The sequence below is a fragment of the Triturus cristatus genome, chromosome 4_2, assembly GCF_964204655.1.
Source record: "Triturus cristatus chromosome 4_2, aTriCri1.1, whole genome shotgun sequence".
Lineage (NCBI taxonomy): Eukaryota > Metazoa > Chordata > Amphibia > Caudata > Salamandridae > Triturus > Triturus cristatus.
Genome location: NC_140586.1, coordinates 673,109,591 through 673,131,074, shown reverse-complemented (window position 1 = coordinate 673,131,074; position 21,484 = coordinate 673,109,591). Strand labels below are relative to the sequence as shown.

General features: G+C 45.7%; 1 protein-coding gene across 1 annotated transcript in view; it reads left to right on the top strand.

The window, feature by feature from the left end:
* The window catches only part of HOOK1 (hook microtubule tethering protein 1), an 859,473-nt gene that overhangs the window by 157,202 nt on the left and 680,787 nt on the right, over window positions 1-21,484 (top strand). The window contains exons 3-4 of the mRNA XM_085602484.1: window positions 9,170-9,242; window positions 16,423-16,473. Of these exons, the coding sequence (XP_085458610.1) occupies window positions 9,170-9,242; window positions 16,423-16,473 (124 nt within the window). The remainder of the gene's footprint in view (window positions 1-9,169; window positions 9,243-16,422; window positions 16,474-21,484) is intronic.

Genomic DNA, 21,484 nt, shown 5'->3' with positions numbered 1-21,484 from the left:
TCTCGCAGAACTGTAGTCCAGGCACTTGTAACATCACGCCTGGACTATGGCAACATTCTCTATTTGGGCGCAGATAAAGCTACTATACATGTGCTGCAGGTGGTGCAAAATGCGGCCGCGCGCCTGCTAAAGAATGTCCCCAGACGCACCTTAGCCACTGCCGCTTTGCGTGACCTCCATTGGTTGAGCATCCCAGAACGCGTTAAATTCAAGGCACTCTGCTATATGTTCAAGGCTAAGCAGGGTAGCGCCCCAGTATATGTTCAGGGGCTGGTAAAACCCTATAGACCCCCGCGCTCATTAAGGTCATCGGACATTGGCAATTTCACAGTACCAAGATGGAAGCTGGCAAAAATGGGAGGCCGCTCCTTTTCCACTCTTGGTCCTAAATACTGGAACTCCCTCCCATTGGCATTAAAATCTGAGACCAACTTACTCCGCTTCCGTAAGGCTTTGAAGACCCTGCTCTTTACTAAGCGTGACCAATAGTCGGCAGAGGCCTCAAGTCAAGGTGACATTCTCTTTTCTTCTACAGTCTATCCCTGGCGCCGGGAAACCCATTGTGGGTAGCTGTGCGCGGTACAAGCTTAAATAAATAAATAAATAAGTCGTGTTAGCAGTAGGATTTTAACACCTGCTCTTACCTGGTGTAAAGTCGGACGACAACCGACACCAGACAGCCCACAGCCACACATGAAGAACAACAGATGCCCTGGAGCAACTGAACATGGAGCCCGGAGCCCCAATAGGGCAACAACACCCACCGCCGCCACCCCCAGGACACCCTCCCCCCCCACGGACCCCACCCCAGGCACCCCCCATCCCCTACACCATTGGACAAAGATATTGCACATCAACTCCACAAAATCATGAACCAAACAATTCACCTGCAGTCGCACAATGACAACACCTAACATACATGTGTGGTCAAAAAAACGGAAATCAGACATTCATCTCATAATATCCAAATAAGACGTTTATTAGAGAATAAACCCAAAACAACAATTCTGAAGAGTCTTCTCAGGACATTCTTTAAGTCACCGCCTGCAAGACAGAAATCTAGATAAGAAGGTGTATCATGCGCTCATCAAAGTACAGAGAGAGAGAGAGAGAGCGAAAGAGAGATATAGAGGTAAGGAGATAAAGAGAGGGAGAGAGATAGAGAGAGGGAGAGAGGGAGAGAGAGACAGGGAGAGAAGGAGAGAGAGACAGAGGCAGAGAGCGAGAGAGAGGGAGAGAGACAGAGAGAGAGAGAGAGAGAGGAAGAGAGGGAGAGAGCGTGCTGACACTGCAGACCCAGGCCTCACTGTTCACCTGCTGCCACCGGTGTGTCTCCAACCATGTACCGGTATACACTGCAGTCCCACAGGTCCCTCATCTGAAACAGTTTCCAGAGACATGAATGGCAGAGTCCATACAGTTGCACACGGCATCATCGCAGGCTGCACACCCGCTCAGCTCTTGAGGTGCCACTAACTCTGTGAACCGCGAGGCAACGCCACGTGGAGGGAGGCCCGCACTGCCCGCTGGCTCGGGCCTACAATGCGGAATACAGCAGGGCTAACACTAATCCTTGCCAGTCAGGACCGCCAGGATGGCGCATCATCGCAGGCTGCACACCCGCTCAGCACTTTAGGTGCTCCTACCTCAGTGCACTGAAAGACAATGTCCTGTGGCGGTGTGCCTGTGCCTGCCGCAGTGTATCCGGTGCCACCAAGTCTGTGCACCGCAAGCCATGGACCCCTTATGATTGAGTCCCGTGGTGCGTATGCCATCATGTCACCCCCAACACTGGGCAATGTGAGGTGGCAGGGCCCTAGGCCCTCATGCATGAATGATAACCACACGGAGACATCCAGTTAGAAAGTGGATATGGCGCCCATCACGTGCACTCCGCCCTTTTTATTGGCAGTGTCACATGTCCTGTGACGTCTGTGCTGGATTGGTGTGGTGTGGGTGTAAACCAGCCGTGAGGGAGTGGCTGTGGCATGCTGACAACTAGACCTCTGAACAGCAGATCCCTACAGGGAAGACCTGGGACTTGTAGAGTTGTTGTCCCCACCTGCGAGCGTAAGCGGAGTGGGCTGTCCTGGCGTATGCCAGTCCAGCGTAAGGGTGTGAATAATGACCCCGGGGCTCTGGGCGTGGTTCCATCCTGGGCTGGACAAGGAAGTAACTAATGGATGTGTCCCTGTTGTAGTGTCGTCGCCACCCGGACCGCAATCAGCAATGTGTCACCCTGTGACCCAAGTCCCACGTAAAGGGAAATCACTGACCCTACATTCATCCATACTTCCACACTTTAAAGATCATAGACATGACACATCTGTATTGACATGAATGTTTATTGCACACTCAGTGGAGTGTTGCAGCTGGAGCAGTACAGGGCCATGCAAACCCCACTTTACATTGTTGGCCCGTGGAGGGCCAGCCAGAGTCCTTCAGGGAATGACAAGTACATCATAAGAGGAGGAGTTCAGTCTGCAGTCTGATACCTGTGTCACTGGTGGCCAAACAGAATATGACAGTCCATGTCGAGGTCCAAGGTGAGTGTTGCAGAGTGCATCGAGGGACAGTGGAAGGTGATGATGCAGAGGGCAGAACCAAGCAGAAACAGGCCACATGGCGGAGATGAATGCTACTGCCTCCTCCTGACCACGAAGGTAGATTCATCCCATCTTCGGCCTCTGCTGTTGCATGTGCCTCACATGTGGGTGGTGGTGTTCTGTCTCCAGCACTGTGTGGCACTGACACACCAGGGGCCGAAGATGTGGATGGGGTGGTAGCAGCAGCTTGCATCAGGGCCAGGCCTTGTGGCAGCAATGCCATGAGGAGGGTCTTTAGGGCATTTAGGGACCCAGCTACCTCTCGCTGGTGTGCAGCCGTGGCAGCTGCTCTTTCCGCCTGCGTCCGTTCCATGGTCTTCATGATCCTCCGCATGTGTCCCAACTCCCGGGCGAGTTCGCTGAAGCCACTCTGACTGGTCAGTCGTTCTTGTCGCAGAGTCAGGACTCTAGAGATGTCAGCCATGGTCTGTTGGAGAGCATGGAGCGGACTGTTGGTCTTCGTTAGGGACTGTGAGTGGTCCCTGCAATGTAAAGGGGAGATGCAATTTAACATTGTGTTCACATGTATGTTGATGCATTGTACATGTTTACATTCAGACTGCATGACAGTGTACATTGTGAGTGTTTGAGGGGAGCTGCCTATTTGATGCGGGACAGTGGACATTTCGACAACATCACAGATGTGTGTTTGTACTTGTACATCATCATCTCACATTTCCCTGCTATGCCAAATGTGATTGTCCAGTTTATACACACATGCGGCACCAGTTGTGTCCTCGGTTCTGTTGTGGACGTGTTGCGGTTTGTACCACATCGTTGTCAATGTTGATGTGCTCTGCATGTAATGTGTGTGTACCACATTTTGGGCTGAGTCGCCCCTGCAGCTCTGATTTAGTTGCCCCTTATCCCTTACATGCGGTGTGCCTCTAGCTACTGTGCTTATGCAGTGCTGAGATGTTGCATACTTGTGTGCATTGGTCTCTTGGTGGGACTTGGGGGTCTAGGGCATGGTTTGTCCGCAGATGTGCCATGCTTAATTGTGCATGTGTGCCATTGTGCCCATCTCCTCCCGTCCCCCCAGTCCCTGGTCGTTACTCACCCTGTTGCTGTTCTGTCCGGTCATGTTGAGAAGTGTCCAGGCCCCCAACTCCTGCCACCGTCTCCGCACTGATGACTGTGGACACCATTTCCTCCATCTCGTCCAGCTCCTCCTGTGGCGCTGGACTTCCACCTCCAGTCTGCATTGCTGCCTTCCAGTTGTTTGCGAGTTTCTGCTTGGTTTTGCGCTTCACATCATTCCAGCACCTCTTGACCTCTTCCATTGTCCTCTTCAGCACTCTGACTGCATTCACCTTGTCCACAATGGTCTGCCATATTCCATTTTTGATTCCCAGTGACACAGTGGAGGTGATGAACAGTAGTTGATGGTGTTCTATCACCTCCATTATCAGGATCCTGTTTTCCTGCGGACTGAACCGCTTCTTCTACTCTTCTTGTCCCTGCCCTTCGCTGACCCCGAGGTCCCAGGCTGGTCCTCCGTGGGGCTTGTGAGGGTCTGGTTGTCCTCTATACTTGCTCCGGCTACCTCCATTGTGTTTCGCTGTTGTTTGGCTTTTGTTTGTATGTTTTTTTTCTAGTTTTATAGTGCATTTTCCCGCATGACGCGTGGGAATTGCAGGCCTGTGGCTGGTTTTCGCTGATTTTTGTATCGCGATTGGCGTCATTGCTACTATTTTCACGTTTGTGTTTCGGGTTTTTGCGGCGTCGTGTTGATTTTAACTCATTCATTTGACGCGTTATCGTGGGGCTATCGCACGTTACCGCCGTGTTGGAAATATCACGTTGACACGGCGTCATTTTCCCACGATAGACTGCGATGTGAAGAGTTGCGTTAAGCTAATTTTGCGGTACTTATCACTCGTTCTTGAGAATTTGCCCCTATTTTTTTGTTTCATTTTCTATATACTTTATGTATTGGTTTTGCCTCTTGCTCTCTACACATTCTGGCGATATGCCCTTTCTTGTTACATTTTCTACACACAGCATTGCGTGCAATATATGTTCTGCAATTTGCTACCTAATTTGGCATTCCACATCTATAACATTTTAATTTGACAACCTATTATTTGTGAATATCTTTCTTGCATGCATACTGTTTTTTCTTTGTTCTGAATTGTGTTACACATTGGTAGTTCTCCTTCACACACTCTTTTATGCTTTTTGCAATGTCAATAGCTTCTTTTAAACCGGGATGTTTAGACAATAATTTCTCTTGGATTTTCAAATTGCTAGTACATCTCACTGACTAATCCCATATTAACGATTTGCTTAGCCCTCCAAAGTCACATGTTTTAGATAAACCTGCTAATTCAGCAATATAATTAGTTACTTTTTCTTGTTTGCCTTGGATTCTACTGAAAAATGTGTGCCTTTCTAATACTACATTCACTTTTTCACAAAAATATTTCTCTAATTTTTTTTTTTTTATTAAAATGTGATATATATCTGTGTCTCATTTTCACCTTCATCTTTATTAGTTACTGGGTCTAGAACATTTTCATATGTTTTCCTTCCTTGCATGCTCAGATTGTGACAGTGTGTGGTGTTTGCGTACAGCTGAAACCTTTCACCCCAAATTGCTATTTAATATGATTCAAATAATTGTATCCAATTCTTCCATGCTAATGAGGGTTACCCCACATCATGTAAACATGATGGAGATTGTGACATGCTTGCTGCTGCCATATTTGTTTAATAAATAATCCTTCTCAGTATTTTAAGTGGCTATAGTGTTCTATTTGTAATGCAGATCCTTAGTATAACTCACAATTATCTCCGAAACAAAAATATGTGTAACTTATATATAGGCACATATGATTGTCATTTTAGGTTGAGAATTTATTAATCCTTTGAAAAATAATTGTGCGTTACACCAAGTTGACACACCAAGTTCCTTACATTTTTCAGTGTGCGTATTACTGAAAATGTAGATTGCATTTTGGTGTGCCTATCACCATATGCAAATGCTTAATTTCGATTTACTGGTCACTTTGTGTGTGAATCACTGTTTTACACACCATCCTCTTGCTCCCTTCATAAATGGTCCCTCAATGGTTTCCTCAAACTAGCATGTTCTCGCCTCCACACTCTTGAGGAAGAGAGTGGTCAAGAGATAAACAGTCCATCAAAATAAACATGTTAAGCTGTAAGTCTTTGCCAGTCCATTTCTTAACCCAACAAAGCAGTGGACTAGGAGCAATAAGATCACTAATGTATCTGAGACCCAGCTCCTCGTGCACCGAGAATGTCAGTGTGCTTTGCGGAACCCACAAGTTGTGCCTCAAAAAGGTGTTTTCCGCTATTTGAATCCTGTCCACCCACCGGTGGCCCCTGACTTCACATCCATATAACACCTTGGAGATGCACTTAGACTGATAAAGTTTAATTAGGGTAGCCGGTGGCCACAAGCCCAACCTCTGGGCAAAGCTGGCAACTGCACCTGTGGTCTGTGTCAAATCACAGGTCTTGCCCTCCACCAGGGGGTTTCAGCTCAACTTGGCATAAAAAAATACCCCCAGGTAAGGAAAAGCTGGGACTTTGGTTAGAATGTGTTTCCCAACCCTGAAGGTTTTAGAGCGTGTGGACCGAGGGCCAGTTACCAAAACATATGAGTTGGAAAAATTAACAGCCAGGTCCAGACTATCCATATAGGTGGTGAAACTGTCCAACAAGGACTGCAAACCCACCGCAGTGCGTACCATAAGCACCGTATTGTCGGCATGTAACAAAACCAGAAATGGTCTTGTACCTACCTTTGGGCAGTCCACCTGTGCTGACACCAAAGCTTGTTCCAAGCCATTAACAGTGACGGCCCGTGTAGGGTGTTTTACCGGGGCGGTGAAGTGGCACAGAGGAGGGGCAGGGTGGGGGGTTGCAAAATGCGGCATACGGCTGAGTTCAGGTAAGTAACGAAAAAAATTAATAAAACTAATTTCGTTGTGCGCGCTGCATCGCATTTGGCAATGCAGCGCGCGCAACGAAATTCGTTTTATTAATTTTTTTCGTTACTTACCTGAACTCAGCCGTATGCCGCATTTTGCAACCCCCCACCCTGCCCCTCCTCTGTGCCACGTCACCGCCCCGGTAAAACGCCCTACACGGACCGTCACTGCCCATTAATATAAAGGGTGAACAAAAAAGGTATGAGTATGCAGCCCTGGCGAACACCCCTACTAATGACAAAAGACTCAGTGAACTCCAACCCTTGAGAGTACCTTACTGCAGCTGAGATGCTGGCGTGGATGTTCTAGAGGAGTGAAACTATTTCTGGGTCCACCCCCATTGATAGCGCCAGATCCCAGAGCTTATTACAATTTACCCTGTTGCATGCAATGTGAGGTCTATATATGCTAAATGCAACGAGCCAGACTGAGCAACAGTGTATTTGTTTATAAGTAGCTATAGGATGGCACACTGATCAGTGGTCGACCTCCCCGGCTGAAAACCATATTGGACCTCGGACAATATATTGTTCACGTCTACCCTCGATAAGAGCCTGTTTAATCCTTCCCAGCACTTTCACAACAGCATCTATGGGCGATATTGAACGGTAGCACTGTGGATTATCGTTGTCCCCCTTTTTGAAATCGGTACGATGATGACGGATAACTGTGAAGGAAGAGCCAAGGGAGGCACTGTCAGACAGTTATTGATCAGGTATTCTGACTCCAAACCAATTACTGTCTGAAAGTACCCTAACCTTGCTTAAATAATGATTACAGTCCAGGTTTTTAAAAAGTAATGTTTCTGGCCTCCGCATAAGTTTCCCATTTGATAATGTGCTGCTCAAGGACGCCTCCGACGCTAGGGTGGAGGAGCGTCACCCCACTGCTTTCTCGCTGTGCGAGAAGCAGAAACATAAAATGATAATTACTACCATTTTATGTTTCTGCTTCTCGCACTGCGAGAAAGCAGAAGGATTTGGTACCGGGTGGGCGGGGCTGCTCTGTGAGTAGGGAAGGATTGGTGTGCCCACTCCTGAGGGCGCGATGACTGTTTGGACGGCCCTCTTTGGCCGCCCAAAGCAGTCATGCGCACTCTGCCCTTTCTCAATGGAGGCTGCAATGCAGCCTACATGGAGAAAATGTCCTCCCTGTAAGCCCCTGGCTGGGCGACTTCCCCACCAATCACAACGTGATTGGCTTAGGGGAGGGAGGCTGCATGCTTCCTGTTCCTGCCGGAGGAGAGCAGGAGCAGGCGCCGAGAAAACGCGGGACCCACCCGGCCCACAGGTACGTTTTTTAAAAATTATTTAATTTATCCCCCCTCCCTGCGCAGCCCTCCCCTCGCGACCCTCCCCTCGCGACCGTCCCTTCTCAACCGTCCCCTCGCAATCCCCGCCCCCTCACCTGCGATTAATGCCGGCCGTGACTGGTGCTGCGTATACCAGGCATAGCAACATGTGCTATAAGAGGTAAGTTAGTTTTTTTTTACTTTGATTTGATTGGTACAATATGGCATGGAAAAGTATCTTGCCTCAGAGAAAGATTTATTTTGAAAGTATTAAGTTGATTATTGTGGTATACTATTTGTATCTGGTCTGTAGTAAGAACCAAAAAATGCTAATCTATGTTAATAAAGTGTTTTTTGTGAAGACTTTTTTACTGCTATAAAATTTTATTTTGACTGCATGAGTGAGATACTTTGAAAGCTGACTTTGGATAGCTCATTGCTTGGAATGTAATAGATAGGCAAATGGGGTTGGTTACAAAGGACAATGCGTTTTCATGACAGGTGGTTTAGGGGCACTGTCATACTTAATGTATAATAGCCTGATTTTGTGTTTGACGGCATTGCCTCTGCTACCCACCTGCAACAGGTCCACCAAGTTGAGGAATTACTTATGTTTTTCTCCAAAGCGGCTTTTGTCTCAGTAACTGCAGGTGGCAGAGAGTGGGCGGCAGGTCCTTGGAAATAACATAACTCTTGTTCCCCAAATATTGAGAGTTTATCCTAGTTTGTGGGGAAATTTCTTTTTCCTATCTGGCACTGCCATTGCATGATAGATCCAGACAGGAAAATCATCTGTTGGAATGGTGCCACATTTGCCTCCTTAAATAGGTAATATCATCTGAAGCTATTCTTGTACATGTTGGGTCCAAACAGTGGTTTCTTACCAATGAAGCTAGGAAAATCTTTGCTATCGCGAGGTGAGGGAACTGTCTTGTCAATTTCTCGCTAATTCTGTTACCACCCACCGCTAAATGAGGTGCTAATTAACCAGTGATCAGAGAATCTGACTGGATAACTAATTTTTAGGGTTCCCACTCTTTGAAATGTATTATGAGAAATTATATATTTTCCATATATAGTGAGTCTGGAAACCTTTGTGCATCTACAGCAGTGGCATTAATTGGGGATATCTTTAAATAAAGTGAAGTATATATTTTTTCAGAATAAAAAACGTGAATTTACTGTGTATATGTGTATGTATACATTGTTTTATGAAATGAACAACTCATGTATGTCATGATTGAGTTAGAACGGTTTAGTAGATGGCATTCTAAATATTTCACTATTGCCTCATTTGTATCCCTCTATAGAGATTCTGCCTGGTTTGATGATTCTTGGCGAAACCGTATTAAAGATGAAGTTGGTGACAACTGGAGAATAAAGGTATCTAGAACTGTTGACTGATTATATGAACTAGATCAGAAAGGTTATTTGTACCAACAGCTATGTTTCAGAAGTTTAATGTTGTCAAAACACGTCTAAACTGTAAATGATGGCTGTTCGGGTTGTTTGTCTGGAAGCGGAAAAGTGGAGTATCCTGTGAGTGACATGTCGTACCTCAAAAGGTACAAAATGACACAAGGCATGCACCTTCATTGAACAGGTCATTGATGGACATATTTGTTCAGGACTTACCTGAATGAAATCTCCTGAGGTGCAAAGGCCTACAACATGGAGTGAATGATATAGGCAGTAGAACACACCTGCAGCAGACAGATAGACTCTTCTTCAGCAGAAGGCATGTTGAGTCGTTTACTTTAGCGGCATTGCCAAATTCCATTCTCTCCATCCCTGGCATTCTGATCTCTCCTGTTTTTAAGAGCAGCCACCTAACTCTGTGACCCTGTTTGCATTGCTTCAGCGGCCATGAGTCAGGAGGTACCAGAGCTATCATCTTACTAGCAGGAAAATTTGAGATTGTTAGCTGTGGAGCAGCTGTCATTTTAAAGCACGAGAATTACCTTCTGGGCATTTCAATAGTAGCAGACATTTTAGATTCAAGTAGGTGGGTTGGAGATGGCTGAAGAGTAGAAAGTTGTGAAATTATTTTTTGTCTCTCTGTGACTGCTGGTATTAATGCACTGGGACAGTGCTTTCCAAACATTTTGAAACCACAACCCTATTTTTATAGTAACTAACTTGTGCAACAGACCTAGCTTTAATGGACATGAAATGGCCGTTTTTTTATGTAACTAAAACATTGTGTGGTAGCGCTCTGTCATTTACAGACAACGCAAATTTTCCATTAAAATGGCCTTTAAATTTCCACAGACATACAGTTTTGCTGATAAAATTATATTGCACACAAATGACAATTTGTGGAAATCAGGTTTCAGTGAATGTTGGGCTAGTGCTGCCCGAGGCCCATTTGTATGGATACGATACATAAATAGGTGGGGGCGGACCACCTAGGCATTGTGCTAGTCCCTACCCCCCTCAGATAACCCCAGCAGGCTTTCTGCTCCCCATCAGGGGCAGATTGGAGATGCTTTCTTCCAATCTGTTCCCTGGCGGTGGGGAGAAAGCCCACTAGACTTACAGAGTTTATATTTGCAGGGGAAAGTGCCCCCCCTGGCAATGGGTTAATGCTCCCTTCTACACCAGGCCCAAATGTATTTCTGCACCCCCCCCCCATCCTCCTCCCCGGGGTTGTTACCTCCAATCTGTCCCAGGGTGGCAAAATACCGACTAGACACAAGGAATTATTTTTTGTGAGGAACAATGGGTGGGCTCGGCCCGCTTAAGCATTGAGCTTAGCCCTTCCCCTCAAATGAGCCACAATAGTTTCCACTACAGGGGGCAGATAAGAGGTCTTTAACTCCAATATGCCCGGCAGGGATAGCAGAAAGCCCACTAGACACCAGGGAGTTTTTGTTTATTGCTACAAGGCCTGGCCACACACCGGGCCTACCTTCCACCTCCAATATGACCCCAACTGTCTTTCTGCCCCTCAAGACTAAAGTTCCTAGTGCCCCCTACAGACACAAATCAAACTAGGGTCAATGAGAGTTGGTTTGATGCTTGCCTGTTGCATGCACTAGGACGAGCCACACAACTGAGGTAAAATAATCATCGAGACAAGTGGGAGAACACTAGGTGGTAGGAATTTTGTGGATTCCTGCTCATTCCGGAAGCTTACATCACAGAAATGCAAGGAAAATTTGCAATTTTATGCAAAGTTTGAGGTTTGCAGGGCACTGTGGGTAGGAAAAGATTGTGGAATCCACATGAGGCATACCATCCTGGATGTCCCTGGGTGTCTATTTTTCATAAATGTCTGGTTTGCTAGCTTTCCCTGGGTGGCTGTAAATCCCAGTCAAAAAAAATGCTGCTACCCCCATTGCCAAATCAGATAATTTATGTGATAGGAAATGCTGATGTTTCCACGTTGTAATTTGGGGTCTTTCCTGTTGTGGGCACTAGGCCAACCCACACACTGAGGTACCATTTTTATCAGAAGACTTACGGAATTGCTGGTTGGAAGGTAGTTTGTGGCTCCTCGCAGATTCCAGAACTTTTCATCACAGAAATTGTGGAAAATGTGTTTTTTAGTCAAAGTTTGAGGTTTGCACGGGATTCTGGGTAAAGCAACCTGGTGAGAGCGATGCAAGTCACCAATTCCTGGATTCCCCAGGGTGTCTAGTTTTAAAAATTGTACAGGTTTGGTAGGTTTCCCTAGGTGCTGAATGAGCTAGGGCCCAAAATCCATAGCTACCCACTTTGCAAATAGTGGGTAAATTTTAAATGGAAAAGTAACTATAACTTGAACTCTGAGTGTACAAGTAGAGCATGACGAGGGCACGAGTTATTGTTGTTCCTGTGCTCGAGTTATAGTTACTTCAGTTAACTATAACTGGTAAATTTCAGTGGTTTATTTAGTTTCAAATATAAGGTAGCAACTGGAATTTTCACCTATGTTGCAACTGGCATTGTCATCTAACTATAACATCACTTTTACCTTTTGTTTTTTTCAGTAAATTTCGAAGTTTTTTGGGGGGGTTTTCTGCGAATTTCTAAGTTTTTTTTTAATACCTAACTATAACTGTCACTTTAACCTTGTTTTTTTTCAGTGAAATTTTGTAGTGTAAGTCACTGTCAGCATATAAAAGGAAGGCCTACATGTTTTGTCAAGGGGTCATTACAATATATATCAATAAACATTATTAAATAAAACAATATTAAACAAGAGTGAGTCTTTTTTACGGTCCTTAAGCCATTAAACCAATCACAAGGGGTGCCCACATTGCCAAGTTGAAGAGCAAACCCCCAGCTCTGGGAGTGCTTACAAATTATCAACTTTTCCTGTGATCATGTTATATAGACCCAAGTAAACTTAGGGTTAATTTTAAGTATTTCTGGAGGGCTGCTGTACTCCCTGCAGTACCCCACAACACTTAAAGAATACTGCTGGTGCACGTGCCCAGATTACGACACCACCATGCATGAAAATATATTTAAATTAGCTCACAAAGGGCATTATGGGGTCCTGTTTTGCGGAGCAGTGAATAATAAATGGGCAGCTCTGGCCACTCTTTTATTATTGTCATATATATGTATATTTTTTTATTACTATTTTTGTGGGTGTCCCGTTGACTTTTTTTGTTGGGGCCGCGAGTGGAGCCCAGTGCCACTGCCGGCTCCCCGATGACCACACATTGTGGGTGCTAGCAGGACCTGGACACTTTTTTTGTGGGTGTCCTGGCTGCTCCTTATTAGTGATTGATGTTGGCATGGAATCCATGGTGACACTACTGGGGCTGCTAGGATAATAATTAGTATAGGGTTTATCTTTTGTCCTGTTTTTAAATATCTTAATGGTGGAAAGATTAGATGCTGCTTCTGCTTTGTACAAATGGAAGGGTCAAGTCAGGTGAGGCTCAGGAAAGATTGCCAAACTGGCATTATTTGAATGATCTTTAGGGTGGGAAACATAAAGGCTGCTCTTGGTTGGTAGAGGATAACACCAGTGAAGATGCCCTGCTGACTATGTTGAGGTTGCTAGGGTGAGACTTGGCCTAGAGCGTGATGACTGGCATGAATTTAAATGTCTTCATGGTGGAAAACATGCACTAATGTATTACTGTTCATCAGTGTACGGGGCCAGTGAGACTCAAAAGCCTAAGACCACTGAAACCTTTTACTCTCTGGAGTCATTGATTATCAATGCTGCCTCAAGCTTTTGTTCTGGTCTGGTACCAGTATTGATTCTTGTTCCTGTCCTGGGAAATGTATGCTTTTACAGCTTGGGGCACCTAATGTATTGGGCCGTTAATACTCATTACTGTCTAAGGCTATTGAAGGTCATTGCTGCTTGGATTGAGGTAATTGGTGGATCCTACTGCCTGGTACCATTAATGAGCATTACTGCTCGGACCATTAATGGTCATCTCCCTTTAGGACTAGTAATGGTTATTTCATCTTGGGGCCATTGAATGTCATTGGCTACTAAGTCCTATCACTGCTGGAGGCATTAATGTTTGTTAATGCCTGTGGCTGTTGATGCTTGCTGTTACTACCTGTGGCCATTGATGTTCATTACTTCCTGGGTCCTTGGAAGCTGATTACTGCCGGGGGCTATTGCTGCATACTGCTGCCTGGGGCCAATATTTAATTGTGTACGTTATTGCCTATTCCCCTGATTCTCATCACTACTTGAGGTCATTGAGGTTTTTTTACTGCCTGAGGGAATTGAGGTTAATGACGAACTGGCCCATTTTGTTTCAGTCGTACGATTGGTATCATTGCAATTCATTGCTATTCAATACCTCCAGCAGACATTGATGTTCATTACTGTGTGCGGCCATTGATGTTCATTATTGTCTCTGGCAGTTGATCCCCTTATCGTTTTGACCATCGGTGTTCATTAATTCCTGGAGTCATTGAGGCTCATTACTGCCTGGAACTATTGATGTTCATTTCTGCCAGGCCATTGCTGTTCATTACAGCCTTGAGATAATATTGATGCTTGTTATTATTGCTCGTTACTGCCTGGGCCATTCAGTTTCACAACCACCTAGACAATGAAGGATCAGTAGTGCGTGGACCTTCAAAATGCACTAGTGACTGGAGAACGTAATGCACATTAATGCCCTTGATCATTGATGAGCCCAATACCTAGGGCCATTGAACTTTGCTGAGACTTGGGGAACTGATGCTCATTACTGTTTTGTGGCTGTTATGCATAGTTCTCTGTAGATCTTTGTACATGGGTTCCAGTTGCACCCAAAGACATCATATGTGGCGTCCCCCAGGCATCCTCCCTCAGCCCCACCCATGAACTCCAAATCATCTCCTATGCCGACGATACCCGGCTCGTCCTATCCCTCACAGAAGAAGCCGTCACCACAAAAGCCAACTTTCAACACACCATGACCGACTTCGCCACCTGGATGAATACCCTCTGCCTCAAACTCATCTCAGAAAAGACGGAGGTCATCATCTTCGGAAGTAAGCCTTCCCCATGGGATGCCACGTGGTGGCCTGGTGCCAGCTATAGGCGCAATCTCAGAATCATCCTGGACACTCGTCTGACCATGAAGCAGCAGGTCAAAGCTGTCTCCTTGGCCTGCTTCCTCACCCTCCATGCTCTGCAAGATCTTCCGGTGGATACACGTCGCATCCAGGAAGACCACCAACCAGGCTCTCATCACCAGCTGTCTCAATTACGGCTATGCACTCTACGCCGGTATCACCAAACAACTCCTGGGCCACCTCCAGACTATCCAGAACTCGGCGTTAAGACTCATCCTCGATCTCCACAGAAGAAGCTACCCACTGGCTTCCCGTCCAGGAAAGATGCCTATTCAAGCTCCTTACGCACGCCTAGAAAGCCCTCCAAAAGTCTGGACCTGCCTATATCAATGACCGCCTGACATTCCACAGACCGACTAGATAGCTCCGATCCTCCACCCTCGCCTTGTCCCACATCTCACGCATCCTCCTCATTTGCTGTTGAGGCCGCTCCTTCTCCTACCTCGCTTCATGGTCCTGGAACGACCTTCCCCTCCACCTGTTCTCTTCCCCATCGCTGAAGGACTTCAGGAAGAAGCTCAAGACCTGTCTCTGCGGTTGCCACCTCCCTCCGTCCGAGGCTCGCACCATCCACCAGCGACTAGAGACTGCCGGGGGTGACAAGCCGCGCTCTTCAAGACCTGATTGATTACTTTGCTGGTTCGACTGTCTATGTGAGTGCATGCATGTGTTTGTGTGTATGTAAATAGATATATTTGGTTATATTGCCCTGTCTGCATTTTTCTGTACATGTATGTTGTATCTTAATGTGTATGTGTATATTGTTTTGTCTGTGTGCATGCACTCGACAGACGTCAAACCTACTGGCTCTGAAAATGCTTATTTTCTTTCTGCTGTAGGCTTCTTTCTGGGGAGAGTTCAGTTCCTTGTGTAACTCTTTAGCATAGTGTCTACATTGAAGGCCCCATTACACTGTTGTTGCCTTTCCTTTTCATTTGTAGCATATTTATTCACATTGCCTTGGCGGTCAAGCTGTCACAATGTTTCCAGTTTGTCCTGAAGTTGTGGTGCAGTATATTGGCAAATACAGTTGAAACATGAGGTGCTGTCAGTCGAAATGGCATTCCTTGTCCAACACTGGACCCGCAGTCAGCTGTGGCACTTCTCCTGGGTGGGGGAGAGGGATAAAAAACCTCCCTTGTCCTTTGTCAATGCCTAGAGGGTTAGAGGTCAACCAAACCTTTCCCAGTTATGGATAAAGGCAGAGTGGGGGTTAAGGAGAATGTTTGTGTTGCCACATGATGAACTGCCATTACCTGTTGTCACCATGATGCCACTTTTCTAAACACTGGCCCAATATACACTGCCATGACTTTTGCCCAAATACATGAGGTCATCGGAGACTGGGGCCTCCACTCCTAATTTAGAAATGCACCCACTTGCTGAGATCTTTAAAAACTGAAGAGCATTGGAATTATAAACAAAAAATCAATGTCTCTGAACCACACACAGTTTTCTCTCTGCACATTGTACCTGTTAAATCTGTCTAGGACCCCTATGCCTTTTATGGTGGTCCGAGAAGGAAAATCTGGTGATTGTCGCTTCACCCTAAGCATGAGGGGCCACTGCCATGACTGACAGGTCCAGGGTTTCCACCAGCAGAACAGCAGAGGCTTTGCCAGTGGAAAGCATGTGCTTCACTAAATGAGGTAGGCGAGCCTCAAATTTGTCAAGGAGGGAGCTTTGTCAAACTTTAAATAAGGCCCTTTATGCCCTGCATTCTGCCATCTCCCAAATTCACATTTTGGTTTTCATAATGAAATTTTAACAAAAGTATACCTGTGTTCTCGTTACATTTGATGTATGGTTAAATGAAGCCCATTAGCACCAGGACACCCTTCGGGGTATTTATTGCGTTGAATAAATTCAGTTCAATTGAATACATACATGATAACTGATGCAATAAATAGTTATTGATGAATTCATTTTTCATCTGCATTTTAAACTAACTTTTGTAAATTGAATTAATTGTCAAAAAAGCTATTGCTGTGTAAAAGGTTAATAGAGATATAATGTATTCTCTTTCATTTAGGCAAATAACTTAAAGAAGATACTTCAAGGAATTATGGATTATTACCATGAGGTATGGAGCAGAACATTAATTGTACTTATTACTTTTTAAGGTTAAGAATTCGTCATACTTATATTACACTTGCAAACAATCTTGTCCTACAAATGGAATTGTTTTGAAAGACATGCATTCCTTTTCAAACAGCTCTTGAGCCTATCATTATTTCCTTTCTAAGAGCTTACCCTTTAGAACACACTCAGTGTATGGCAGAGGCATTCAGTTGCAATTGTCAGATTGTAAAAAAAGTACGACAAAAGAGAAAAGTCCAGGCAAAATGTTTTATCCTGGTTATCTGTGTTTAATTTATATAAGCTATGGAAAACCTTAGTTTGTCCCTGAGCATAAAATAGAGCTGCACTACTCTAGTAGAGAACAATACACTATCTTGAATTATCCCTTCTACTTTGTACTGTGGTACATTACTTACTACCTATGTTCATTAAAGATATGCAGACAAATATTATCCGTCGTCTTTTTTAGGTTCACTTACCAGTCAAAGCGAGTTCTCTGTTGGCAAAAAGACCTATTGTCATCTTGCGATGGGCTAAGAACCCATCATTTTTTTTAAAATGGTTCTTAATTGGCATTTAATTTGAAACAAACACAATACAAAGATGACAGTTATGAGAGGGGAAAGTAGGGGAGGGAGAAGGCATCAGTAGGGAAGCACGGCATCACATAGTTACATAATACAATGTCAATGAAAGAGAATATTCCCTCCACTTGTCGCCCAATTAAGCATTAACAATAGAACATGTCCATCATCAATGGATCATATATGTAACCATCAAGGGTGAAGGAGAGGATGATAGTGAGGTGGCCTGCTCATACTTCTGTGTCAGCTGTGGTGAGTTGCCAGGATCCCTCGTTGCAGTCATGGGTGTAGAGGCAGTCAAAACAGTGTGTGGGTGGCTATCTCCGGGGTTTGTCTCTGGCAATGGAAGTAAGGTGGAATCCCTGTGGAGCAGGTAAGTGAGGAATGGTTCTCACATTTCTTTGGGGCATGATTGTATGGGCACCAGTTCCCAAAATGTTGTTAACTGCCCCTGACAGTATGTCACATATTGTAACCAGGTGGATGTGAAGGGAGCAGTACGCCAGCCCGAGTGTAAGGCCACTCTGCGCTTAGCTAGTAGGAGGAGCATGGTGCTAAATCGGCGATCGCAATCCGGGGCATCTTTGACATAATCCAGGAGGGCCACCAGGGGAGTGCGGGGCAGGTAGTGACCAGTAATTTCTTATATAGCTGAAAGGACTCCACCACCCTCAGACATCCCCATGTAAGATGTATAAAGGTGGCCTGGGGTGATGCGCATCTCTGACAACGTGCATCTTCAGTGAGTCCCATTTTGAATAGTTGTGCAGGGGTCCAGTATAGACTGTGTAGAAATTAAAAATTAATCAATCTCAGCCTATAGTTGGGTGAGAGGGATGTTATCTGGCTGCAACAGTAGGACCATTGTGCATCAGTGCTAGATGGAACCGTATCAGACATCCATGCGGTGCGAGCGGCTGAGCTGGCTGCCGGTGCAGAGGTCTGCATGTCGGTATAGAGACGGGAGACAAGCCTGCATGGTAATGGATTTCTGAGTATATGCTCAAGAGTTGAAAGTGTCAGCGGAGGAGCCAGGAATGTGTTGTGTAGTGTACGGCAGGGGGGGTGATGCAACAAAAGCCCTGAAGCGTGGTATGTATTGATTTCCCAGATAGAGGTCAGAGAATGTCATGAGATCTTGTCCACGGGCATACACTCAGGCGCCCACGCCCAGCAAGAGTGGCAGTTGTGGATTGCGATTGAGCGGGATAGATGTTGTATAAAGATGGTGGAGTTTTGCACATTTCCTGTGCGCAAAGTGCATATAACAATATATTCGGGGCACCCAACCCGCCCTGAGTGAGCAGCAGATTTAGGATCTCCCAGGAGATGCAAGGCTGCTTGCCCACCCATGTCAATTTAATAAGATTCAAGTGCAGACGGTACAAAAATTGAGCAGTGGGGGTGTGGCCAACCATCATGGCCAAGTGTATCTAATCCACTGAGGCCCCCCCATTGTCCCGCTGAGTTTTACTGATTGCCGGCAGAGGGAGGGGCCTGCGCCGGGCGGAATCGAGGCGAGCTGCTGGCGCGTAAACTGAGGGGGGTGGGGGGCTCCTACCCTGCTGGTGCGGACCTAAGAATCGATATGGAGCAACTCCTGGACCAGGTAGCTGGGCCTGTCATGGCGCCCAAGACTCGACTATGAACTCCAGGGGGCGGAGGGCCTGGAAGACACCCTGTGGGGTGCAGGAGTGAAGGGGGAATATCCGCTCCAATAGCTTCTATGCCCCCCAAAAAAGTACAAGCGAATAGAGTTAGTAGTTACTTTACGCAACCAGCCGGAGCTATGCAAGTAAATGTGGGAAGCAACATGGCACTCAAAAAGGAAGATCTACTAGCATTAAGAGACTTTAAGAAAGGCCTTGAGAAGTGACATAAACTCTTGCCTGTCCTCTCTCCAAGCTGACGTGGATTCCGTTGGGGCCTTAACATTAGAATTTGAAACGAAATACCTTGATCTGGAGAACAGACTGACCCCTCTGGAAGCTGAAGCAAGTAATCTCCGAGCCCAGCTACACAGCACGATACTTAAATGCGAAGACTTGGAAAATTGTTCCAGGCAAAATATTATTTGCATCCAGGGCTTGGCGAAAGGGGGTGAATGGAGGCCTTCGTGGTATTCCTGTTCTCCAACATCCTGGGGGACCAGCACCCTGAAGTGCAGCTGGAAAGAGTCCATCGAATGGGACCGCAAAATGCAAGACTCAACAGGCGTGCATGAGATGTATTAGCCAAAGTGCAATCATTTAAGGTAAAGGAGAGGATTCTTCTAGAGGCTCGTAAGCTGGAGCCCATATCGTTCCAGGAAACCACATGTACCCTCTACCTGGATGTGGCCCATGCTACTTTGACAAGATAAATACATCTTAAACCGGTCACCGAAAATCTTTGGAAAAACCAAATTAGATATAGATAGACCTTTGGCATCTCTTTTGAATACCAAAACAAATTATACAATTTTTCGGAGCTGGAAGGCGCAGCAGAACTGTTGGGGATAGAAACTCCTAATCTTCAACATTAGATTAGAAAATGAAAGGAGCCAACAGCAGATCTGCTGCGTGCCGTATCCGGGGGGCAGTGGCAACACCAATGCAAGGGCTGTCGTACTGTGAAATGAGAGACTTTCCATCAGTCTTTTGGACTCCCTCTATAGGGATGAAGGCTCTGAAGAAGGAATAAAACAATGAGATTATCAGACTCAACTCAAACACTGTCAGGACTCCGTTCTAATTACCCCTTGCAGTCTTTGATCTCGCTCTGGCTTGGGGAGGGGGAGGTGTTGTGCTTATGGGGGAGAATCTCTAGGTGACCCCCTGGGCGGATTGGTCTGGTCTCCTCGGCAAGTCTGAACTTTATAGGCTGGTGAAGAATTGGACTCAGTGGGACTGCGGATCTGGACCACGATACCCTGTTGAATGTACTTACAGATAAGTGTTTTGATCCTTAATGGGGCTCAAGGCCCACAATTTAGTAGTTTTTATACATTGTTTAGTGTTTTGTATCTGTGCACGCATGGAACTGATGCAAGGACAGCAGGGGAGAAGTGTGGGGTGGAGAGGAGGCACGGGAAAGCCCGAGATGCATGGACAGGAGGGACTGTATAAAGATGAATGTTGTAGGAATATTCCTTTATATCTCCACAACAGATAAGTAACCTCATGGCAGTTACATTGGGTACCTGGAATCTCAAGGGTCTCAACTCCCCTCACAAAAGTGGGAAATTCTGTAAGTACACTAGGTATCACGGGCTTGGCCTTACAAGAAACCCATTTGAAACATGCTGAAGAGCATAGACTACGGCACAGATCCTATCTATTGATTTATAAGTCATCAATAACCTCAAAACACAATGGGGTGGCACTACTATTTCATTCTTCTCTTAAATTTCAGATTATGAAAGTTAAATTCAATAAGGAAGGTAGGATGCTAATGGTCAAAGGGAATCTCCCTGGCTGCCGATGCACCTTTGCTACGATATATGCCCGAATTCAAATCAGCAGGAATTTCTCCTCTCTTTTTTTGACCAACCGGAAGGCTTTGCAAGGGGGGAGATAGTTGTCTTGGGAAACTTTAATCTCATGTGAGCTATGGATAGCACACACCCCCAATGCATATGCACTGGGGTGTGTTACCCAGCAGGGGAAGCAGGCAGTAACACAGTTGGGTCTGGTTGAAGCATAGCGCATGCTCAATCCCATCACCAAAGATTATACTTTTTTCTCTCACTCACATAAGACGTACTATCGAATAGACCATATTTTTGTTAGTCAGACACTTCAGCCAAACGTGGTCTCTACTGAAATGCATCCAATGTCCATCTCAGACCATGATCTGGTGGAAATAGTGCTAAACTGGCCAGGCTTGAAGTCATCACTACGTAGGTGATATTTTCTCCTCTGATACAAGACGGCACATTTAGAGATGAATTCAGATCCACAATTAGAGACTGCTTTCATATAAACCCACCCCAGGATACTAATTATGCCATGCACCGGGACACATTTAAGGTGGTAGAGCGAGGGAAATGCATATACTTGATGACTCTACTCATGCAACAAAAAACTAAGGAGCACCTGACCCTAGAAGCTGAGCTATCACAGGGCGAAAGGGCCCACAAGGACTCACCCACATTTCAGCTGCAGTGTAAGGTGACAGCCCTCAGGGGTAAACTGGCAGCTATATATTCTAATAGATCACAACTCACCCTTTTACAACTGAAAACATCTACATATGAGAGAGGTAATGTGGTGGGATCCCAAATAGCCTGACAGCTACTGGCAAAGCAGGAAAAATAATATATAGGGGCCATCCGTGGAGCGGAGGGAACGGTGACACAGACAGAAGGTGGCAAGGCAGAAGCTTTTAGAAGATTCTATAAAACCCTGTTTGCTAAAGACACACCAGTATTTAGCAGAATCTGAGCTA